The sequence below is a fragment of the Lucilia sericata genome, unplaced genomic scaffold (assembly GCF_015586225.1).
Source record: "Lucilia sericata isolate MDLA Ls3-8-SP2 unplaced genomic scaffold, ASM1558622v1 Contig000433F_arrow, whole genome shotgun sequence".
Classification (NCBI taxonomy): Eukaryota; Metazoa; Arthropoda; class Insecta; order Diptera; family Calliphoridae; genus Lucilia; species Lucilia sericata.
In genome coordinates, this window is record NW_023994448.1 from 18,175 (window position 1) to 44,516 (window position 26,342).

The 26,342-nt window shown below is 27.7% G+C and overlaps 2 protein-coding genes and 1 long non-coding RNA gene across 6 annotated transcripts in view; 2 read left to right on the plus strand and 1 right to left on the minus strand.

Moving 5' to 3' along the window:
* Positions 1 to 26,342, minus strand: part of LOC119604801 — a 151,377-nt gene that overhangs the window by 18,171 nt on the left and 106,864 nt on the right. For all 4 annotated transcript variants that reach the window (XM_037957657.1, XM_037957656.1, XM_037957658.1 and 1 more), the window contains exon 3: positions 14,910 to 15,085. In XM_037957657.1, the coding sequence (XP_037813585.1) occupies positions 14,910 to 15,085 (176 nt within the window). The remainder of the gene's footprint in view (positions 1 to 14,909; positions 15,086 to 26,342) is intronic.
* LOC119604800 (E3 ubiquitin-protein ligase MARCHF2) lies at positions 110 to 26,333 on the plus strand. The gene is made up of 7 exons (XM_037957654.1): positions 110 to 244; positions 305 to 542; positions 1,773 to 1,907; positions 7,131 to 7,194; positions 7,247 to 7,402; positions 7,461 to 7,522; positions 26,192 to 26,333. The coding sequence occupies exons 1-7, from the start codon at positions 223 to 225 to the stop codon at positions 26,217 to 26,219; spliced, it is 705 nt and encodes a 234-aa protein (XP_037813582.1). The 5' UTR covers positions 110 to 222; the 3' UTR covers positions 26,220 to 26,333.
* LOC119604803 lies at positions 5,444 to 6,542 on the plus strand. Its single transcript, XR_005231547.1, has 4 exons — positions 5,444 to 5,593; positions 5,656 to 5,994; positions 6,065 to 6,142; positions 6,227 to 6,542. It is a non-coding gene; the product is annotated as an uncharacterized LOC119604803 (long non-coding RNA).

The following is a 26,342-nucleotide window of genomic DNA, read 5'->3' on the forward strand; positions in this document are numbered from 1 at the left end:
AAAGGTAAAGTGTTTTTGAAATAGTTTCATTTAAAACCCAAAGACATAGTTTTTGAAGTTGTAATCATTGCTTCACACACCTTTACATCTATTTTTATTCTAAAAATATAAAATACAATTTTTTAAATTTCTCAAATTATTTTTTGACTTTTAAACAAAAAAAAATATAATAGATTTTTAACTAAAGAAATAAATTAAAATTGGAACGTTTATAAAAATAAAATGGACATTTCAAACAATTCTGGTAGTGTATTTATCTAATGAATAGATTTACAATAATTACATTATTTGAGTTGTCCTGTAGTTCGAAAAACAATACCAAACTTCGAGGACCAACTAAATATTGATGAGAGTGATTTTCCACAACAAGCTGACAACTTATCCAGAATACCAGATTATTTTATAGATATCTCACCAGGAACATCCAAGTATTGTAATCAAGATTCAACTTTGGATGATGCCAACAAAAATGATAATGCTTCCTTAGAATCTACAGAATCCTACTCGTGCCGCATATGTCACAACAGTGAAAATCCAGAGAAGTATTTACGTTTACAAAAAAGCTATTTATGCGGAATTTCGTCATGATACTAGTGTGAATTATTGATCTTGAAGTCATATTCTGAAGTTGACTTTGTATGGGGGCTAGGGTCAAATGAGGCACGATCATTACTAAAATCGGCAGTATCATTTATACTTACACAAAACTAAGTTTTGCCAATTTTTGTGGCACAATCCTTTTCAGGAATTTTATTCATTTTCAATAGGCTTCGACCTTCGGTCAATGAAAATTGCGCCCTGTAAAGTGCGCACAAAATTTACATGGACACACAGACGGACAAAGCTTAATCGACTCAGGAAATTATTCTGAGCTGATTGGTAGGTGCAATATATCCTCCCCACAACACTGGTATAGGGTATAATTAAGTTTTTCAATTAATTACAAACACTATATTATGACAATTGTCGGTTTTTTAGTAGAGTAGAGTAGAGTAGAGTAGAGTGGTTCGAAAAACACAAAGTTGCGAATTTTGCCTGCCCCCACTAGGGTTCTATAACTATGTAATATAAAAAATTAGCCTAATAGGAAATCATTAGCAGGTGCCGCAACGGCTTTGAAGTTTGAGGTGCATTTACAATGGGAAAATATCGATTTTTTCAGTTTTTGCTAACATTTTACCATTAAAAAAATAATTACCTTTTTATTGTAAAGGAAAATTAATGTACGTAGACTAAGCTATTGAAAGCACTTAAATGCGAAATGTAACAAAAAAAATATATATATACTTCTTTTGGGAAATATTATAATAAAATAATTTTCTTACATAAAATATTTCTTAAATTACTCAAATTGAGTTTCTGTCATTATAAGATAATATAAATCTGTTCTCAAGGTTAAAAAAGTTTGAGTTTTTAAACGGCCGTTTCAAAATTTAAATTTTTGTTTTTCTGAAACTTTGTTAAACTATTTCTAATTTTTTGCGATATCTCATAGGGATTTATGGGTAATAGATTAAATAATAAATTAGTAAAAAATATATATAGTTTAGCTGCGAATATTAGTGTCATGTTAATTTCCCAATTTTACACTTTTCAATCGATTTCCGGCACGTGTTCCCGTTATCCGATTTGGCTAAAATTTTACACCAGTTAGTTTTAGACACTAATGAATGAAATAAGATCCATCCTCTGATGTACATAGCAACTCAAACATAATTTTTACTAAAAAATTAAAAAAAAATAATTTCTTGTTTTCTTTTTTTGTTTGACAGACTTGTTTCCCCATGTTTGTGTAAAGGCTCCCTATCATATGTCCATATTGATTGCCTAGAAAGATGGATCAGCGTGTCAAGTTGTACAACTTGTGAATTATGCCAGTTTCAATACAATACTGAACAAACTTTAAGGTGAGCTAAAACTGAATTATTGTTTATATGTATGTATAACTATTAGGCTTCACGCGATATTTTTGAAATTGTGATATCATACCTTTTATGAATGTTTTTGGATCAACATTTTTTAATAGATCGAAATCTGCTAAGCATATTTCAACTTTGACCTTAGCATACAATTCTAAAAAGGTTTGATATCACGAAATCGGGAAGTATTTTGTTTTTTGAAACAAAGCCTAATATCTATATGTCTTATATAAACTGGCATAGTTTTCAGTTGAAAAAAATCAGATTTTTGAGTTATGCTGATCTTGTAGTAAATGAGCTATGTATATGTATAACAGTTTTCTTAATTGTCTTTTAAAAAGATAAAGTTAAAATTGATTGGAATAATACCAAGAAATTTAAACCATTATTTGCAACTATGTACAAAGCATTCTCCTTAAAAAAATTATTAATCTTTATCTTAAGGTAATACATATTTCAATTATTGTATTTATGAGCATAAAAGTAGTAAAAATTTAAATTTTTATCTAAATGTTAAAATTTATAGTGGAAATTTAAAAAAAGAAATCTCAATACTATTATATATTCACAGAATATAATGATTGAGTTGCCCTTCTCAAAGTATTGGTATGTTTTATTGGGTAATACTACAAGGACGTTTTTTGTTATTAATTTGGAAATTTCCAAAGTAACAACTGGATTTTTCAAATGCCTACTATACGAATGGCTTTTAAAAATACCGAATAATCGATTACCCTATTATACATTTAATTTTCAAGTAAATACAAGTAATAAATCTGTTCATAAATAAACAAATAAACATTTATAGAACACAAATTGTAACAATTAATTTGTATGTACTAAAATAAACACATACATAAATATATTTTGTTGCAATATTTTCTTATATACTAAATACTCCTCTCTGTAATTTTTATAACTTTTCCGAATGTTGCCTTCATCAAGTAAAGAATTAATGTACATATTTGCTACAAAATATTGTTGATTTTTTATACATTTATTTTTCTATATAATTTTCATTAAACATATTTATGTCATTAGAGCGGCCCCGTACTAAAGTACTAACGTTCCCACCGAAAATAAAAAATTCTAAGATAGCGTTTCTCAAAACTTTATCCTGGACCAAATGGAATGGATGGGTCAATGAAAAAAGGTTAATTTTTAAAGTTTTTTTTTTAATTTTTAAATATTTCACGCAAATTAAAGATATAGAAATTTTGATTTTTAATTTTTTTTTTCGAGAAATTATAAAATTTTCAATATTTTTAAACTATCAAATTTTCTATGTAAAAAATTAAAAAACTTAAAATCGAATGAATCGATTAAAATTTTTTTTTAGTAAATGGTGAACATGCTGAAATTTGGAAGTATTGAGTAAAACTAACGACAACAATATATTATGTTCGAATATTCGAAATTAAATTTGAAAATTCGAAGTAATGTTGGTCATTCATTGATGCTTTTAAATTATCCGTTGGGTAAAAAGAACTAAAAAAGAAAATAGTTTAGCACATTTTGAAGCTAATTTTCCCAATTTCGAACATAAAATTTTTTTCTTTTACTCGAGTCGCTCACTGTATACTACTTGACTTTAATCACACCAACTCCCTCATTACTCCCTCTCACATTCGATGTGAGAGTAAAGAAAAATTAAAGCTAAAAGTCATGTTTTTACGAATATTTGATAAGTACAAATTTTATTTAAATTTGGTCGAAAAATATATTAATCAATTGTATCTCAATCTTGTTTAATTTTTCAAATTCCATAATTTATTTAAAAGTCAATTAAGGAATTTTAAAATGGCATAAAGCATTCAATGCCGCTTTTCATGGAACGTTCTATTTAGGATTAGACAGTCTTGTAGCAAATGAGTGATATTTTGTTTTCAAAAAATCTTAAAAAATTCATAAAACCTCTAAAAAGAGTAATTTTATTTTTTGGTCAATCTCATGAAATATTGACGTCAGGACAAACATTTTGTAAAGTGGAGTAAGCAAAATTTTCATTTTCGCGGGAACAATATCAACTTCCATTTTGGGGCCACCCTAATGTGTATATATTCATATACATATTTTCATCTACATATGTGGATTATGTATTTTTCGTATGTTTTTAATGTGTTTGTTTGTTCTGCTGAAAACAATTTTTCAGTTCATTTGTTGGCTTTTGCTGTTGAGCAAAATGCCCTGTTTTTAAATTTAAACAGCATCCAGATACAACCACATGTACATATGAACATACGTACCGTGCCTGCAACCCAGTTATCCCGAAATAACTTCGGTAAATATGTACTACAAGTAACTACTTTTTTAATAAATTACTTTGTAAGTAAGGTTTAAAAAATCAAATAAACAAACAAAAATTTAAAAAGTTAATCTTCTTCAATTCGCTATTTTTTTCGATCGCACTATAGGCTCGTATTTCCCAGACAGTTGTGGTTGATATTTTTAACGGGGTCAATTCAGCATTTTAACATTAATATCGGTATCAATACCGATATAATTTAAATACAGATACCTAAATAATAATTTGAATATCGATACCATTATTCTTTTTGGCTGCTAATCCTGGTTAAAACAATGTTTATCTTATAAGAATTTTGATGCAATTCTGCACCTAAGTTGTTAGTAAGCTAGTTTAGTTGGTCTGTAAAAGTTAACCAACAATACAGAAGTGCGTCATTACAAAGTCGTTTACAAAATTGCTGACTGGGTTGACTTCTGTGTAGGTACTGTATGGGCTTACGACTTGTTCTCGCTTGCAGGAATATTGTTTGTGTAGATATGTATGTGTATGTGTTTGTACGGCTTGTATTTGTGGCAATATTACTTCTGGGGCACTCGTATTTTTATAATGTTGCACATGATTCTATATACTCACAGCATTCTATGTACATTATATGTATGTATATGTTTTAAAAATCATTCGTAATTTGTTGTTTCAAAACAATGTTTTTCAGCTTGCTAGATAGAGAATGAATTTTATTTTTTCATTGCTCGTTTTTTTATTTTTAACCAGAACACAATATTGTTTGAGGTTTTTGTATGTTACGACCCTGAAATTTCACATAATAATAGCAACAGCTACATCATAAGATACCATACCCACAGTTTTAACACTATACAATTTACTGTTTAACTGCCAATAGCTCCACAAACATGGATAATATACTTTTTTCAACGTTAGATCTATAACATTAAAACAAAGACTGCTGCTGTAGTTGTTATTGGTTATTTCATACTCCGCCATTGCAACTACTCGTCCTTATCACATTTAGATGGTGATTAGTATAGACATTATCTAGTCCTTCGCTGTACTACATATCTGCAACGTATGTATTTAAATACTGTTTTTATGAAAATAAGAATGTTGTTAGTTTATGGTTTTTTGTTAACCGATCGACCACACACAGAAAAAAATTACAAATTTTATTAAGTAATTATATAAATATGTTAAGGATCAATTGACTTTGTTAACAATTTTTTTTATTAAAATGTTTGTAAATTGGTCATATTTACAATTTTCCTAAGTTGTCTCAAAATTCATAATAAAAGAAATAGAAAATACAATTGTCAAAAAGTTTTAATTTAAAAAAAATTTAAAATAATCTAAAATTCAAAAAGGAAATTCCGCATGCAAGATATGAACTAAATGAATAAAAGCAATCTCTAAGGTATGTAGAGTGGTCAAAATACATATTAATTTTTAAATCATAAATAATTTTACCACTTTTAGATTTTTATTTGGAAGAATGACCACCAGTCAGTTCCATAACTCCGCGGAACAAAATGATTTGATTTATGCTTAAACATCGTTGGAAAATATTTCTAAATTGAGTGCTGTGTTGCCTGAGTTTGTTAAAAAGAAATTTGTGGATAAAGTGTGTGAGCTTGGCTTGCTAGTGCAGAAGCCAGCAATCTACCAAAAGCGACACGTCATCGATCTCCATAATGCAACAGCAACACTATATAACCTTCCAAGAAAGAAAGTAACATCGATTCATAAACATTACTCTTTAGCAACATTAATTTTCATGTTCCTGAGGTGGAGACATCCAAGGAAAAACCAATTGCTGTAAATTTAATTTAAAATCCTTTTCTAACTTTTATCTTAAAGCGTTTTTTAATATCTCTCATTTCTCTAGGGAGTGACGGGATTAACAGGAGGCAAAGAACCTACAGCTGCAGGATTGGCTTAAATTATGAAACTTTTCTATGTTAAGGTAAAAATCAATTTGACATTAATACATGTTTACATCTCCTCCCCGTATTCGAACTAAGAAAAATTTATTTTGTGGTCATTTTAGAAAATTTCAATGAACGGCAGCAAAGGTTCGTATTCGTCTGCCTTGGTTAAATCGTGATAGCAAAGACGAAGTCTTTAAAGAGAGAATTCACCAAGTACCATGTAATAGAGAGAAGGAACATGGACCAGTGGTCTGGGGGAAGTGGTACAAGATTAATATATAATGTAGTTAATCAGTGAATATATATTTTCGATTATTATATAGAATATTACACAGTACATTATAAAGATAAACTTAAAATTTTAATTATTGTCCATTGTTTCAAACTGTATATTTTGACGAAATAAATTGAATATATTTTTTTATAAAAACCAAATTAAAAATGCATTCTTTCATTATTGCTGATAACAATAGAAATATTTAATACAAGAAATTTAATTTTTAAAACATTATTATGGATAGTTAATAAAATAATTTTTCAATATTACAAACTGGTTGTTAAAAAAATTTTTTGAGTATTAACAATTTTAAGTAACAATTTTTATTTTTGTATTTACAAAAACGATTGTTGGTGCCTTTTCAATTAAAAAATTAATTGTATTGTCAAATTTCGTATTTAATATGACAATTGATTTGTCGTAATTTTTTTCTGTGCACTTTGATTACCGAAGGAAATCGAGTTAAACAAATACTAAAATATGCAAATCGCAAGCAATTTCTTTACAAATTACATTCCCATTAATTTATACTTTTGATGCATTCTCCGTTTATTCTCTAGAGGCACACATTTCAATATATTTAGTCGTTTAATTGAACAATACAAACAATAAAAATCTTCTAAATATCTTTAAACTAAATGTAATCTGGTTAATGATTAAAATGACGTTGATAACAATGTTTACAATAAATGAAAACTTCAATTGGTCAAAGTCAAGTAATACTTAGTTTGTAATTTTTTTTACAGATATACTTTCTATCAATCCCTACGCATGTGGTACTCCCGTAATATGAGCCGTAGAGCCCTACAGGTATTTTTTATTTTATGTTGCTGATTTACTTTGTAATTAAATTTATTTTTAGGAAGACTGCCAAATGTTTTCACTATTAACTTTAGTAGCATTTGGTATTATTGGTACTCTATTGGTGGCAGTGCAGTATTACATTCTACAGGGTCATATTAGTGGCCTGGGTCGGTTATGGACCAAGGGCTGGCTTATATTTTTTCTATTCACCACGGTAACATTAAAAATTAAATATATTTCATAAGTCATGTCTTTAAATTAAATCGTTACAGTTAATTGTGTATTTTGTAAATGTTTACATGATCATAAAATCACAACTGATGCCCTGGTACAGGTAAGCAGTAGATAATTATCTATGTGCATATGTATATATATATATGTATGTATATATTTATTTATAATATGTATTTTAAAAAGGAACATTTTTCGATAGGTTTAAATTTATTAATCAAAATATTGATATTTGTTATATAATTTTATCTATTTTTAAAAATGTTTACTATTTTCGGTTTAAAATAATCTTGTAATTGCTGCAATCGCAAAAAATAGATCTCATGTTTCTATGTACATATATACATATGTATGTATGTATGTATGTATATAAACAGGAAACATATTAACATATCATATTTTAATTTTATCTAATAAACTATTATATTCCGGCATTCCGACCATATGATATCCTAAACCAATGATATTTGAAAGGTCAAGAATGGCACTAGATCCAAAATTACCAATTCTTACAGAATTTGTTAAAATGTTTATATTTGCATTAAATGCTGCAAAAAAACTGCGTATGTACCAAACATGTTCTTGTTCTTTTCAAAATTACGATTCATCTTTAAGATCAAAATCGCAAAAAAACAAAAAAAAAATCGATTTTTTACGTGTTAAAAAATATTACAAGTGCTTCTCTAAATTAGGCCTATACTTAATATTTGTAATATCGATAAATCATTAACACGTATACGTATAGGTGTCGTCAATAAAAACAGTGTAATTTCACAATGTAAAACTTTCTACTTGCATGAAAAAATGAAGACGACATTTTTTTGATTCACAATTTTTGTTCTTTATGACAAGAGCTGCAACTTTGCTTGTGAGACTAAATCAAAATTCCGAACGGTTTGAGCCTGGGCATGAAACTGGGAGACAACCAGTCTTTTGGTCTTTTATCACGTTGTGGTAATCGTATATGGTTATATTTCCATGACTGAAAAAATGAACACAGTATAATTATGACAAATAAAAAGACTAATAATTGTAAACATTTCTTATAAAAACTCTTGGAGTTTTCAAATCTGGAAAAATTTCTTTACATTGTTATAATAATTCTGAAATTTTAGCCTTTTAAGGCTAAATAAGAAAACTGAAAAAATGAGGCAGTTATGGCTTTTTGTTTTTTTTTAATATCAAATTTTATATGTCCTTCAGTTTTTGACCAATTGTATTTTATGTGGAATACTAATATAGATCTCTTCCGAGACATTAAGTCTGTTCGTTTTTTTACGATTTCTTAAGTTTTCAGTTTATGTACACAAATATTTGTAAAAAATAATAAAATAACATAAAAGAAAATAATTGTAAAATATAGTAAGCTCTTCAAATGAAAATAATTTTCTCTTCTTCTATTTATAGCTTGAATATTTTTTTTTCGCCTAAAAAGTATGTATTGAACAGAGCTATAAATGAATCAATCATTTTTGAATAAATTCGTGAAAAATGAATTGAATGAAATTTGTGTCAATTAAAATGAATTGCAATTCTTTTCCAATTCAAATGAATTGTAATTCGTTTCCAATTCAAATTAATTATAATTTGTTTCTTTTCACAAAAAAAAATTAATGAAATTTGAATTAATTCAAATGAATTTGGTAAATATGAATTGCAATTCATTTCCAATTCAAATGAATTTGTCAAATGAATTGCAATTCGTTTCCAATTTAATTGAACCTGTTGAAGTGAATTGCAATTCATTTGAATTGAATTGATTTTAAATTAATTTAAATGAATTAGAAAAGGAATAAATCTACACTGTAGGTTTATTCCTTTTCAATTATCGTACAGAATATTTTCATTTTGTTTGAAGAAATTTCCATTTTTTATTCTCCCCTATATCTGCTTTTGAATTTGATTGATTGCAACTCATTTTTTATTTCATTCATTTAAAGTGCAATACATTGTTATAATTTATTTAAATAAATTTAAAATCAATTCAAACGAATTGGAAATGAATTGCAATTCACTTCAACAAATACATTTAAATTGGAAATGAATTGCAATTCATTTGACAAATTCATTTCAACTGGAAATTAATTGGAATTAATTTTTACCAAATTCATTTCAATTAATTCAAATTTCATTCAATTCTTTTTTTTTTGTGAAAATAATTAATTCAAAATTTAGGCAATTCGTAACGAATTAAACTCAAATATGAATGGTTCATTCACAACTCTGGCATTGAATTATTTTTTCAACTTCATACAGTTTGTTTTTTATTTTACAATATATGTACACTACAGGTGCCCCAAAAATATCGATTTGTCTTGAATGGGTCTTATTTTGTTTACCAATGTCTAAATAAAATTTATTGGGATTTGACTAAAATTTTACACAATTAAGTGTTAGACATGAATAAACAAAATAAGACGCATCTGAGCAAAATCGATATTTTGTGAACACCTCTAATGCACATACCATACATTTATCACTACACGAATGTTTTGTTATTTATGAATTTTATTTTGTTTTCGTTTGTGTGTCTGCGAATGAGATACATATATTTTTTTTGTATTTTGGTATGGACACTAAGTGAATGCGAATGAACGTTTTTATACAAAAGTGTCAACAAACTTGCAATTCTCTGTTTGTCCACGATGATTGAGGCATAAATTTGACAGTTAAAAAGTCAATTTGACATTTAAAATGGTACAAAATTAACCCGTTTTTCTATTTAGTTTTTTGCTAGTCTGTATATTTCTTTTCCTTCTTACTTGTGTTGTTGACACTATTCAGTAGATTGTGTCAACAGCAGATTTTCCTCTTAATAGAAATGTTTGTTAGTTCCATGCAATTTAAAAACAAATAAACATCACTTGCAGTTACATACAAATAAAGAAGTTAGTAAGTATCTCTATAAGACATACTATTGTTGGTCGATTGTGAACATCGAATTATGATTTTTTATCATTATAGAATTTGATAAAAATTTTAACCAATTATTGGCTACAACTCCAAACATTTTTTTATTATAATCAAAATATTTAGCTTTAGATCATCCGTTAATACTGGTGATTGAATCGATCCTATGCTAAATTTCAATCGGTTATATTTACCGAATTTTTAAGAATAAAATTTTACTGACACAAATCTGTAATATTAACTATTTTGAAAATTGTTAAAACCATAAACATAGCCTCCATAATTGACCCTACCCCCCATATAAGGTCCCCTTCAGATTACTTTAACTGGCTTAAAACTACAAGTACAGTTATGAAATTCGACATAAGCAACATTTATTGGAACTTAAATCTTCCTACCGAATATAATGCGGAATGGACCAGTAACTCACCCTAAACTTCTTAAGGCCACCTTAAGAAAATTACTTTAAAGCTAAGTACAACGATACAATTCGATATAAACGCTCATGACTGAATTAAAAATAGGAGTACAGCAATAAAATTTTAAACAAATAAGTGTTATATGAAGCAAAATGGATCTACCATAGACGAATATATCACTCTTACTTGTTATTTTCTTATTCGTATAATTTCATTATTTTCATATCTGTCACTTTATTTTGAGTAGCGTGTGAGTGTGAATAAATTTGATATTTTCTTATTTCTGCCATATTGTTAAATATTTATTCTAGTAAATGCAACTTGCATAGTATTTTTTACATTTCTAAACAAAAACTAAGTTTCTCTAGAAGTTTACTCTAAAATTTAATTTCTTTCTAAATACATACATAACACATATTATGTACGTATGTATATTAGGGAACAACTTTTATACCTTTTTATACCCAACACCAGTAAAGAGGGAGGATATCATGGGTTTGATGTGTATAACGTTTTGAAATATTAAAGTATAACAATAGGCTCAGAAATCCTATGAAATCCTTCTTCCGAATTTTATCGGCACATATGTAATAGACACTAGCCCCCAATCAATAAATACAAGTAAAATTTCACATATTTATAAAAAAAAAAACATAATTTTTTTTATCAGATGTATGGTAACATATGGTACGCCATGTTCGTCTATATTTTATTACTTGTTTTTAATAATAAATCGGGCCTATCATTTCAATACAAACCATAAAAAGTACGAAAGAAAATTATATAACTTTTCATATAGAACGCGATGAAGTAACATGAGTAAATCATTTTCGCTCGTAGCACATATTTAACAGAATAACTGTCAATTTTGGTTATACCCTTAATGTAAATTTGTTTATACAAACTCAATTACACGTTTTTTCTTATTTAACTCCAACGAAGGTTATAAAAGTTTCCAGTTTGTTTTCTGTCTGAGCTGTTTATATTTTATTATTCCTATTAGTTAGTAGGGCTTGATGTTTCTATTAACTTTATTACAATTTGTTTAGATTATCATGGTACAAAAAATTTATTTAAGAGTAAAAATTATTATTTTATTTATGCATAAAGAAAAGCCAATCAAGCTGTTTTTTATATAAAATATTTTTCATAGATGGTGGCAGTCTGCCCGTGACATACGCTTAATTCTTGAGAATCTCAAGACACCGTATTTGGCATTGAAGCAAACTAATAATGAAACAAATCGTAATATTTTAACTGTAGTACCAGAAGAGTCAGAGACACCGAAACATGACTTGGGAGAAATTACGCAACATGTCAAAATCTGAATTCAAATTTAATTTAAAAATTATATCCACAAGAATAATTAAACTGTTTATCCTTTTTAACCGATTTGTGTTTTTTGAGTTTTCCAAGTTGAAAATGATTTTTTTTTTCAGACATATGAGGGATCATAAATCGATCTTATTGTCTCAGTAAAAGTTATTAAAATAGTTTTCCTCTGGAAAAAGGATGAAACTTTTGTGCTCTGTATTGGACTGTCTGCTTTAAAAAAACAAGCTCGATCATCTTACAATAATATAAAAAGTCAATAAATTTATGCGATTTAGCAGGCATTTCGCTGAATTTTTAAATGGCCAAAATGGCTAAATGCAAATAAATATGGCTAATGGCAAAATTTATTTTTTGATGGCTAAACGAGATTGAAATGTGCAACACTCTATCTATGGAACATGAATTTGATGGAATTTACTAAATTCGAAGATGATGACAAAAAAACCTTTGTTAAATGGAAAATTACACAGGCCGACAGAGACCAAAGCTTATTTTTCTAAAGCATCTGCATCCGAATAACTTTCTGACATATCTTCTTTCGTCTTCGAGATATCATCATCTAAAATGGCTAAAATGATGGACATCGTTAAATCAAATCAGAAAGTGATTTTCAATCGATTGAAACATCCTCAGTTATGTGTAGACCCAGTGTTTTTGTTCTTTATAAACAATATTTACAAACATAATAACTTCCGTACTACAGAAGTGTAGTATGGAAGGTGAAGATATCTCGAAGAAGATATGTCAGATGTTAAGCTTTATTTTAAAGTTAAGAATGGATTTTTAGATGGCATACAACGTTTTACAAATAAAGTTGTTTTTGCGCTTTTATAACGCTTAACATTATTAACATCATAACTCCTATATGGGTTACAACAAACAACTTGTATGTTGTTTCTAGATAACGTGCGAGTACTTTGAGTAAAAATCTTACTTGTATTTGTTTTTGTTACAATGACAAAATACAACTCAAATTTTTACTCAAAGTACAATGAAAAATACAATTACAATTTTTACTCAAAGTACTCACACGCTATGTAGAAACAACACATTAATCAGTAACTGCAATCTATTTATTTATAATACAAGTCACTCATTATATAAACACTAATTTGTAGTTTGGACGTTTTGTGAAAATCTGTATGGGAAATTAAAGTTTCCCGGATGTTAATAGATCTTAATGAAATTCGTTAATGTTGACATCATGCATCCATATTTCAATTGTATTGATTGACCGAATTTAAATTATTATTTAAAAAGATTTTAATTTGCTTTGATACATAACCACCCATTATATAAATATTAGTGTCTATACATGAGTTTATAATGAATCAGAAATATGTACATATACATATGTAAACAATTTGATAAGATTTATTTGACAGTAATGAAAGCATGACAATTTACAACTTCCTGTCTCTTCCGAAACCCATTTTTTGGTTTGTTTGTTTGGTTTAAATACTCTAAAATAATTGCTGAAATTTACATTGTTCAATGTGTGCTTTTTTCAAATTTGTTCACTAAAGAAGAAATAAAACAAAATCAGCCAGTATTAGGTTTATGTTTCCTATAGAAGTAATATTTTTAATTTACGCTAATAGGAAGATTGGTACCACATGTGCTTCATTGTACAGGCAAGAACAACAACAAATGCTTTCGGTAAAATACACATGCATCCATCAAATGACACAAGTTACAACAAGTGATTGATGGCCCATAAATTAGTAATTTCTATGCGAATATATACATATGAATTTGTATGTGTGTAGATTCGAAATTGAGTAAATGTCCTTGTCACATTCGATAAACACAACGAGGATTTATAAGTCATAGAAAAAGTAGCTTCACTACATCTCTCACTCTGATTTATAATGTTTTCCACCTTTTTTTCGTTACAATATTATTTTGAGTGATCTTGAGTAAATTATTTTAAGACAACCTCCTGCAAGATTTAAAAGTAAGAGTGTTATATTCGGCTACATCTTATACTCATCATCAAAGCATGTCTTATAGTGAAATGTGCTTGGAGTAAGTTCTTTAAAAAAATCATGCTTTTATGATACTTATTTGGGCGGTGTGCCAATTATGGGCAGATACTCATAAAACTTTGTAAATAGATTTTAATTTCTATAAAACTTATTTATGGCGAGAGTTTTTGGTTTCTATAAAACAAGTTTTTAAGGAACGATAGCTGTAAATTTACAAATAAGACTTCTTTTGACTATATTAACTTATTCCAGATCGTGTCAGAATATAATATGAACGCAGAATATACGTATCGTCACCTAAAACGCAAACGGCTCTAACATTTTTAAAATTTTACAGGAGAAGCAAAAACAATTCAAATTGAAAATTTTGTTTCTATCAACGCGTAGTAAATAAACAAATTGTTTAATAGTGAAACCTATCAATTGTTATGATAGTTGACAATGGCGTATATAAAAGTGGATAAATTGGACTTTTTAACTTTATTATTTAAATGTTTTTGTAGATAGAGCCTTTTTTGGTCGGAGGAGTCGAATTTATTGTATGGACATTTGTTTTGATGCAATACATTAGAATCAACTATAAATTTTTTAATAGTTAGGGCCGTTTGCGTTTCAGGTGACGATATACCCTATAGATATACCACCTTTTTGATGGAGAGTATAAAAATAACGATAGCTGGAAATTTTCAATAAGAAAACTGAAATTAATTTTCGATTATTTGGAAAGCACGAAAGATATTGTATATTCTGAAAAATTTCACTCAAATCCTAGTTAATGGAATTTGATCGATTTGAAATGAAAAGGATTAATTACTCACATATCTGCTTAAATACTTACATCTTTGTCTCCTAACCTCTCCACGCGACAATGTAAGAAACCCGTCTGACCCACCGTCACTGTAATATTGCGCGGGACATCAAAGTCAAAATATGGCAACAAATTTGTCGATGACGCTGTTGTTGTAACGTCTAACGATGACAAATATGGCGTTGAATATGTTGTTGTCAAGGACTCTGCAAGAAGAGAATCAAAATATACGCACCAAATAAGTAAAAATTTTAAAATAAAAACAACTTCATGAAAAAGCTTAATAGTAGCAAAAGTAAACAAAAATGGCCTAAAACTATTATTAGATACTCTTACATGTATGTATGTATGTGTATACATTGGGATGGTCCTGTTTGTATGGAGGAAAAAATAAGGTGTCTATGTTCCCAACTAAAATTAAAGTTTAATTGAATCTAAGATACTACTTCTCAAAATTTTTGCCCTGTCGTCAATATTTCGTGAGCTGGATCAAAGGATAAAAAGGTCCTTTTTTGAGATGATTTTTTTTTCATATTTCTTCCAAAGAAAATATATAAAATATTGGTATCATTAAAAAGGTTCTTGTGAGGCGCTTTAAATTCCATATCACAAATTTTTGTGTAACAGCAAAAGTAATCGAAATTTTCTAATTTTTCGGGAAATTTTTTAGATTTTAACACGGATGAATTTGACATTTGGAAAAAAAAAGTGATTTATTATAAAATAAGTGGTATATACCAATGTAAAGCTAATGAAATTGCTTATATACGGAATTACATATTATGTATGTACGTTAGATAAGTATAGCTAGCACAATACCGGGGAGAAAATAGGATTAAAAATATTTAAATAAAATACAAAACATATCGAATTTCAAAAGAAAAAACCCTTTCGGTGAGTTCAATGAGGTTTATAATGAAATAATTTCAATTAATTATATTCAATAATTCTATGTAGAAATTTGATAAACTTAAAAATTTTCTGAAAAATTACGAAATTTGTAATTATTTTGGAGTTGTATACAAAATTGTGTTATATCATTGAAATCGTCTCCCAAAGACCTTTCATATGATACTAAATTTTAAATATGATAAAAATCATAAAAACCTTAAAAAGGGACTTTTTTATCCATTGATTCAACTCACCAAATATTGACGTCAGGACAAAAATTTTGAGAAATAGTATCTTAGAATGAACTAAATTTTTATTTTCGGTAGGAACACCAGCAACTTTTATTTTGGGGCCACCCTAGTATACATAAAACAACAATTGCGGCAATTTTATTTTTCTTATATAAATTCATGTTGACATTTTTCGTGACATATGTGAATTTATGTTAATGTATTCTCTGGCGCCACTTTTATTTTCTCCTCATGACTGTGATTCTTTATTTGTTGCCACTAAATTGTTTACTAAATATTAAAAACTTTGTACATATATTAACACTTTACAAAGTCATCTTAAACTGTTTAATTACAATAAATATCAAATATCGATATCTGTAAATTTTTAAAAAAAATTAATCGTGGTAATTAAAAAAATATGTATTTTTGAATGAGGGCTTTGTAATGTCAATTATTTCGGTAATGAGTTTGACATAAAAATATTAAAAATATTTTGGGTATAAAAATATAAAGTTATACATAATGTGCTCATTCTATTCAACAGCAAAAATTTAAATATATTAGAAAATGCCAGTAACAATTGGGGTAAAAATGCTGTTAAGATGACGATGATGCAGAGAACAAAATTAAACTTAAAATAAAATTGCACCCAGCAGTTTGGGGGGACAGTCCCGAACTAACCACTAAACCTTCCACTTATGGTGGTCCCTAGCAACCTGACTATACAGGTAACTAACCACTTTTACATGGGCTTGTCCTACGAGAAAGTCAATCGTCACCTTTTAGCCTATATAGGATTGACTCTTAGTTGAACTGTAGGTTCTACCATGTGAATACACACTCTTTATCGAACTGCTGGGATAAGCCTATTAGGGATGTAACAAATGCTGGCTTTCGTATATGCGAATTATTCGCTTACTGTTTTACATTCCCATTCGCCAAATCTTCTTAGAAAATGTTATGACAAGCAATAACATATACAAGATTAGAACGGTACTATAATAATCCATTCTACTTGCATACCAATTTCAAAAGTATAAAAATTAGCAAAATTATATATCTAAGGCCTTAGTATTAGGGTGATCGATTATTCGACATTTTCCAAAAACCGGTTTTCGAATAGTTCGAATAGTTGACATTTCAAAAAAACCGGTTGATATTTTTCAAATTCAGAAAAAACCGGTTAACCGGTTTTTCATAATAAATAAAAAATATATGTTAATTTGAAGAAATTAATGTTTATGTTTAAATTTGATTAATAAAACATGGCCCGAAATGATTTTTAACAGTTTAACAGATTATAACTTTAGATCTAGTCGTTTGATTTACATTATTTCTTTAATATAAAAAAAAAAATAGGAAAAAAGTGGACACTTCTGTTAAATATAAGGTACTATGTAATCCTAGCTTATTCTAAAGCCCTTTTAGGAAATTTTCATAGGCATTCCAACACTTCCATAATATTGCAGCGGTAAATTAATTATTGTAATTGGAATATAATCTTAAGATTAATAAAATTTTATTAAACAGTTATCAATTTTACAAATAAAATTTTTTAATTAGTTAGGAAAATCAAAAAAGTTTAACCAATGGTGCTTTAGAAAAATGTATCCTAGTTCCTGGACTCGAATATTTTTAAAATTTAAACGGGCTGTATTATTTACTTCAAAATTTCATTTAAATAATCTTTGAATACAAAGCAAATAAAAGTATTCGAAACCGGTTTTTAAAAAGTGAAAAAACCGGGTTATTCGATATTCGAAAAATCAACATTTAGAAAAAACCGACACTGGTAAAGCAGAAAAAACCGGTTTTAAAACCGGTTGAAGAATCGAGTCGATCACCCTACTTAGTATTCAAGTATGTAAACTGTTTAATTAATTGAGCTACGTCATTGGATTACATACATACATATGTATGTATGTATGTACTTATATAGGAATGTGTTTAAATTAACAACATGAAACTTTTTAAAACATTTTGGTGATTTTTGTCAAAAATTCGTTCTGTCATTATTCATTAGTTTCATTCGGGAAAGATTTACTTGTAGCACAGTTAATTTTATTAAATTTTAAAAACATCAATTAAAAAGTTTTGTATTAATATTCTAACCGCAACTTAAATTAAGTTTTGAAAAAGTTATAAAAATCAATAGTAAAAATTTAATATTTTAATATGCATTTGTAGGTATGAATGTGCAATAAATACAAAATCCTAATAACAAAAGTAACTTGTTTTCACTTAAATAAAATGCATAAAATATAATAAAATACTGGGCAAATAATAAAAGAAAATGGCATAAAAAAGAAAATCAATATAAATTGTTTTCATTAAATAGCAAAAAAACTATATAGAAAATATAAAGAGTAATTGAAAAAATCACAAAAAAGAAAAACTTTTTAAGTAGCAAATTTTTGAGGTAGTTCAAAGTAATTTCTTATAAGTATTCGTATTGCAAACTATAAAAGATCCAAAGACTTTATTCTTTTTGCGTTTTATTATAAGCTTTTTTCTTCTCTCCCAGTTTTTATTGTTCACAAACAATGAACTACTTTGAGAGTGTGGGTATTCATTCGTGTTTTTATGCAGCTTTCAAAGGATGGGGGCAAAGAAAATTCAGATCAATTTTTTCTTTATTTTTGCTGTTTTTTATTTCATTTCTTATTTTTTAGTGATACAAATAAAGTTTTCTTTAAACCCACAACAAAAGCTGTTGAAAGTAGCTTGGTCAGCCAGACAGTGAACAACCGAAACACAGAATCAACCGAACTCAGCAGAAATAAACAAACCAAGAAACCGAATAGTTTTTCTCTTCTGCCACCCCTTCTTGTGTTCATATATTCTTTGATTGTTTTGCACGAAATGTTACTGTTGCCTTATTGTCGTTGTTTGGTTAATAAAATATATGTTCATTAGAGGCGCCCAAAAATATCGATTTTGTATGGATATGGGTCTTATTTTGCTCATTAATGTCAAAAACCCGTGCCGGAAATCTATTGAAAAGTGTAAAATTTTTTGATTTCTTCAAAAATTGTGCTATTTGTATTATCTTTTCTTAACATTTAAACAAATCTTATCTTAAATTTTCCATACAAAACATGGTAATGCATTACTCAACAATGACTACTACATACCATCTGCATTACTTAGAAAGAATCTAGTAATGACTTACAAATAATTACCGTTATCCAATAGGGCTAAAATTTAATACCAGTTAGTTTTAGACGCTACTGTTCTAAATGAGACCCAATCTTAACAAAATTGATATTTTTTGGCACCTCTAATGTATATGTGTATGTATGAAAACAAAAAACAGAAAGACATATTTTTATATACGCAGAATGGGTGTAATAACAAAAAGAACTAAAAATAAAGTAGACTTTAAGGCGTCTATTAGAAAAAATCTTAATATTCAGAATTGTGTATCATAACAAATTTTACTTATAGTACATTAAATACAAAATGCAAGTCTATGTAATCTGAAGCGAAGATTACTGTTTAAATCAATTTGACTAAAGTTTATATATTTTTAAGTGCTAAAAACGAAGTTGTTTTTAAATACAATAAATATGTACTTCTGTATATATTCTTATAATCTATCTATCTATTGTACTAGTATGCATGACCTTAAACTCTTAATAGTGGTATATAAATTTAGTAAAATTAAATAATTTTATTATTTAATTGTTTTTTTTTTTTAATACGATTTACCTTGAAAATTAGACTTTTGCACACAAATTTCATGTCTGAATATGATTACGCTACAATTCCCCATGGATTGTAAAATTTTTAAACAGAACGAAAATACCTATAGACATATTGTAAATTATGTGTTGTATTCACATACAAAAATTGTGTTTCATTTAAATTTTGCGCACCACAACTCAATGCATTACATAAATTATGTGCATGCAAACATAAATCAAATCTAATTATGAACATTACTCCCAGTTCTCACTTTTAAATGCCATTTTTGAGATTTAATTAAAAGCCAGAAAAATTTTCAAACATAATCACGTGAACATTTTCAATTGAGTAAGTTAATAACCAAGCTTACTTTGAATTCTTTTCCCTTTCACTATTGCATGATTTGGATTGTGTTCACATAATGTGCTTAGCGGGCATACCACATAGCGGGTAACCCCCGTGCTACCCATATTACCAGTTATTTTTGCATGTACTTCGTTAATAGTCACTTTATAGATTACATAATAAATAGCTATCTAAAGTCCCTTGCACAATTTTTGTTGGGACCAATAGGTTAAAAGTTACTCTCATTTGAATAAAACCCTATATGACCCCAATGTCCAATTTGACCAACTCTAAGTCCAGCAGTTCTTGACCGATAGAGCTGAAAATTTGTCTCTGTCCTACTATCCAATAGTACTAACCTTGGTGCAAATTTCATGCAAGAGTAAAAGTTGTAACCATTTAAAGTTAAACAATAGCAAGCAAAAAGTTCGGTGTCGTGTCGGGCGTGTACTATATGATACCCTACACCAGTTGTAGGAATAAAAAAGCATAATAAAGCATTTATGTACTTATGTTGAATTGTCCTTGCCACCGATATATATTAAACATGAAATATTGGACCGATTTCACCTAGCCTCCATAATCAAGAGGGCTCCTCCTTGGACCAAAAGCGTACCAAATTTCATTGAAATATCTTTAAAATTGCGACTTGTACTTTGATTACAAGGTTTACACGGATGGACATGGCTTAATCGACTCAGAATATGATTCTTAGCAGATTGGTATACTTAAAGTTCGGTGTAGGACCAATATTTTTGATGGTTTTTTTATACACTATACATACATATACCAAAGTTATAGTAATTTTCTTTTCACAAATATATAGCAAAAATGGCTATTTCGGTTTTTCGTGCAGATATTTTTACGTACATCAATTCTTTAAATCAAACAAGGACCAACCAATGCAAAAAAATGCATGATGTTATGAATATATGGCTTAGGAAATTTTCGAAATTCTTTTAATTGTTCTTTCATATAAATGTTTTATACCTCGCTGGATAGACAACAAGGTATAAAAAATAATGTTAAGAATATAGATGTATCCAAACAAAATTTACATGAATATAAATAAATGGAGGTGGCACAGGCAAATACAAAAATAAAGTTTTGTTTTATAAAATGAGGGTATGAATATTTTCTTTTCAATTCAAAACTCAATTCAATAAATCTTGTGGACAAAAATCAATGCCACAATATAGAAATATTCTGTGAAAACATCAAGTTGTTAAATAATCTTAAAAAATGTTTGCTATCAAAATCCCGGAATATTAGTAAGTAAACTATATCAAAAACCCGCGATGAATTGCTCATTTTTGTGATAGCACTGAACGCATTTAGCCCTTATGAATTTGGTTCCCATCTTTAAAATTAATGTTTCTAACATTTGAAATATTATGTTGACAGCCAATTTTATCATTACACACAATCAGATCTAAAAAAATGCTCATCCCATTCGTTTGTTAAAGATTACAGTAAAAATAGATCTAAATTTATTTAAATGTGGTCTTAAAATTTAAATAAAAATTTATGTTTATGCTGAACAAATTGTTATTTTTATATTCATGCAAAAAAAATCATACACAACGGCCTACATCTTTAGAGGACTTTGTAATGGTCTCTAGAAAATGGATATTTGTTTTATAAAACACTCTTTAGTAAAAGGATTCGTAACATTTTGTAGTATATTTTCGTATATATGTACATTAGGGTTATAACCACAAATAGGCACTATCACTACGTAGTAGCCAATAGTGTTCTGATAACGAAAACCTGTTTCTCAGGGCATTTTGGTGCAAAAACCTTCCGCGGCAAATCGATTTTCTAAAACCATTCACAAACAAATTTTCATGAATTTTTTAAAGTATAATATAAATTATTGAAAGCTAATTTTGAAAAGGGGAGGGGGAGGGTAAACCGCCGCCCCTATCCTTGACTCTTCTCTGTACAGATGTCGTGGTCAAACAATGATACTAGTTTATATCAAGAATTTCCAGTTTTGTATTAAAAAATTTAAAATTTTATTTAGAGTAAATATCGAAAACTTCAAGGTATTTGCCGCGAAAACTTTTTTAACGCTCGGGAAAAAGTAATATACTTTTTCGGCGTATGCTCTATGTGGAATGAATAGGGCCGATTTGAAATTCACAAAAATTTTATAAAAGTTATAAGCCTAATGTACATACATATATGTATACATATGTATATGTACATATATTTATTTTTTATTATTTCTATTGCGTGACTTAAATAAAACTACAGTAACAACTACTATTTTATTATATTGATATGAACTACTTGCACAGATACATTCAAATACATACGTTCATAGAATGAATGTACATACATATGTACGTTTATACACATCTCTCTTTTACTACAAAATTAGAACAACTTAAAAAACTTCGATTCGAGAAAAACGGCTTTTAATGTTTAGAATTTTAAAAGTCCTGGGTACCAGATCAATCCAAATTATTTTTACATAAAAATCAGCTTTTGGACAAAATTTTATAGGTATATTTTTAATAATATGTACATATTTTTATGATGCCACTATTTTGCTTTGGAGAAAACGAATCTAAATTTTTAGTACTCTGTTAAAAAAATGATTTTTAATTTATGTCAGTCTTGTAGTAAATGAGCGACATGGATAAATTGGTGTGCAATACAATCAATGTGTAAATGTAAATTCATATGATAAATAAGTGTAAATTGTTATGTCTATAATTTTATTTAGTACCAAATGCAATATAAAAATAGTGGCACAGATTTAAGTGTAAGAGTGGAGTTCATTATTGATGTACAACCGTTTTATGCAGATGTGCGGATTTTATGATTTTTGCTATAAAAAGTCAAGTTTTAACATGTTTGTACAAAATAATACCATCAAATTACATAAACCTTAATAATCTTATAAAAAGAAACTTTATCCAGTTGAATATACAACTACTTTATTGATCTAAAGAATGAACAGAACCAATTTTCTTTCAGATTTCTTTGTTTTTAATATTTGCATAATTGAACTGATAATTTGTAGTTAATTAAAGTAGTGTGAGTCCACTTTCCAAAAAAAATGAGCTAATGATAGGGTTAGGTACTACTAAGTACGTACTATAAGTGATCTTTTTATATTAAAAAGAAGCCAAATTAAAAATCCTAAAAACAAGTGATATATTCAAAGACTCCAGTAATTCAATGTGATATTTTTATACAAAAACATATTTTTTTTAAATTACATATTGTTAATTAACTTTTAACTAGCTTTAAGTAGCACGATCGGTTGGTTCCATTTAACATAATATAAGTATCAACCACAACTAACTGAGAAAAAGTTTATTTATGTATAGTGAATTAAAAGTTAGTTGAGTTGCTGGCAGGGAAATCATCGCATTTGTTTTGGTTTTTGTTCGCTTGGCATGTGCTGGTGTTAAACAAGTTAAATATAGTGTATTATTAGAGATAAATTGATAGATGATAGATTGTTATTATACAAATCAATAAATATTATAAAAGAGGACTAAATCGGATACGGACACGAAGATTTTTGTATTGAATATAATTTATTTAGTTTACAAACTGTAATTTCCATATTGTAGTATATTTATTGTCTTATTTTTAAGAAAAAAATTAAGTAAAAGATTTAAAGTTGGGTCACTTGACATGAAATTCCCCATATGTATTTTTCAATTATTTGTGTGCAGAAACAAAAAGCTTAAAAAAGTCGTAAATAGTAAAACTAATAAAAAATTGTTTGTAAACGAAAAGACTTTATATCATATTTAGTGTCTAATAATTTCAATTATGTACTTTTGACATTGAATGAAGCTTTCATATGATACCAAATTTGCGTATTTGTATTTTCTTAGTAAGAAATGTGTAAAAATCATAAAAACCAAAAAAAAAAAACCTTTTTGTAGTCTGATCCAGCTCACCAAACATGGTATATTAGAATTACCTAATTTTTAATTTTCGACGGGCTCATTAACAACTTACGTTTTGGGGCTACCCTAATGTATATGACTTCTTGTAACCAAGTTCCAATAAATCTTAATAGAAGATAAGAGCTTAAGCATGTCTATGCCAACACATCACAAAATAGAAATAAACAACGGAATACAAAAACAGCAAAACATACTTCCGTTATAAACTACAAAAATAATAAAAATGGCGACATGATTTTAGTAATTTCCCTTTTGTAAGGACTATAAACATAAAAAACTCACAACATCAATAACAGAAACGAAATAATAATGAATAAAATAAACCTTGTGAGAAATAAACAAATAACAGGAGCGAATTAGATACACCCTACCGTTAAATCATAATAACTTTTTATTTTTGCAAAACCTTCTCATCTTAAAGGAATTTTTTACACTCATTTCGAAATTATTTGCGAAACTTGTATTTTGAAAAATTGTACTGAATCTTAAATTTGAATCGTTGGGAGGGATCTGAAGATCAAAATTTATTATTTTATGCATATTTAACACAGATTCCCAAAAATGCTGTTTAAGGAACACTCTAATAAATACATACACTAGTATACGTATCTTATATCTTATTATATTAATAATGAAATCTTGTGTAGAAGATATCCTACAAAAATTAAAAAAAAACAAACTGACTAAATCAGTGTGTGACTCAGTGTCTAAGTGACAATGTTAAGGAGACGAAAACAACAAAACCGAATATTAAGACAAAACAAAAATAGTAAAAAAAATAGAGCAGAGAAACAAAAATAATAAAAAAATCTATATATGGGTGGCTAACTGATTACTCAACTTTGTGAATAACTATGTATATACATATGTATGTACATATATATGAAAATCATAAAATTTAATTACAATAGAAAATTAAAATCTATAATGATTAAAAAGAATAACATCAACGGCGTAGATGGATATATTGCTCATTTACTACAAGACTGGCATAATACAGAAAAAGGTGTTTCGAGAAAAATAGCTTTGAATGTTTAATGACATTTTATTATTTGTTCAAATAACTTTAGTTTCTACGTTTACCACAAAAAAATTGATTTCACACTATTTGAAATTCGATAAATCTATATGAAAGAAATTATAAATTTTGGATTATGCCAGCCTTACTACATAGCGATATGAATAATAAAAAATGTTCATTATGTTTCTTACGCTGACTTAAATTAAAACCAAACTAAAACTACCTAAAATTATGTTCAACTGGATACGATTTCTTTGAGTTCTCAAAACCATCATACATACTACGTATGTTCCCAGTTCACTTTAGTACATTATTTAACTTTAAAATAAGAATTAGTATAAATTTTACTTTCGTTGTCGTAAAAAGTTACTTTTTACTCTAGATGTTATTATTTTTATTCACTCTATTTGATTAAAGACAATAATATAATTTTTGTTTAATTTTGCACATTTGTTTATACACTCATACATAAATATAAATAAATACATATTTAATTTTTACTCAAAGGTCCTCAGCTGAGGATAATTGGGAAGAAAACATGATGTAGTAAAGTATTCTATGAATTTTTGTCTATATATTTACAGCAGTGATGACGATGTCTTGGTTACTATGCTCCCCCATATTTTTAATATTTCCAGTTTCTTGTCATCATAAGATTCAATTATTTGTTATGTTTATTTAATGAAAATAGAATGTTGATGATGAACCATGGATACATAAATATTTCATAAATCAAATGTCAATGTAAATTTGCATTTTATACGAAAAAGTATTAGAAAAATCCAAATTTTTATTGCAATAAAGCAGATAGGAACATCGAATGGAATTTTTAAAATTCGAACATTACATTACATTGTAATCAGATGCCTACATTTATTCCAAAATTATACAAATTTCAAGTTATACATAGTAAATATAATAATAGTAGAAATTTGTAACCGATTGGCCATAATCGGCTAGGTTTATTTTAAAAATAAATTTAATTAAAATAGTAAAAGACTTTAGATAGACCTACCTAAAAAAAATATATGTATGTATATATTATGTACTATATACTTAGTATTTTATGCAGGTATGAGTGTAGATAATGAAAAACTAATAATAGTTAGTTATTAATTTTCCCTAGTTAACCATTTCTTTAATTTATTTTATGATTTATCAATGTATTTCTGATTAATGTATGTATTTTTTTTGTAGGCTAAGCAAACCTAGTGTGCGTTTTTAGAAAAATAACCAACAATTTAGGCACTATTTGCGTGATTTGAGGCAATTTGTGAACGTCTATCTGTATGTAAGGGAATTAATGAAGAATATATGTATGTATCTTGCAATATGTGGGTGTTTTCGT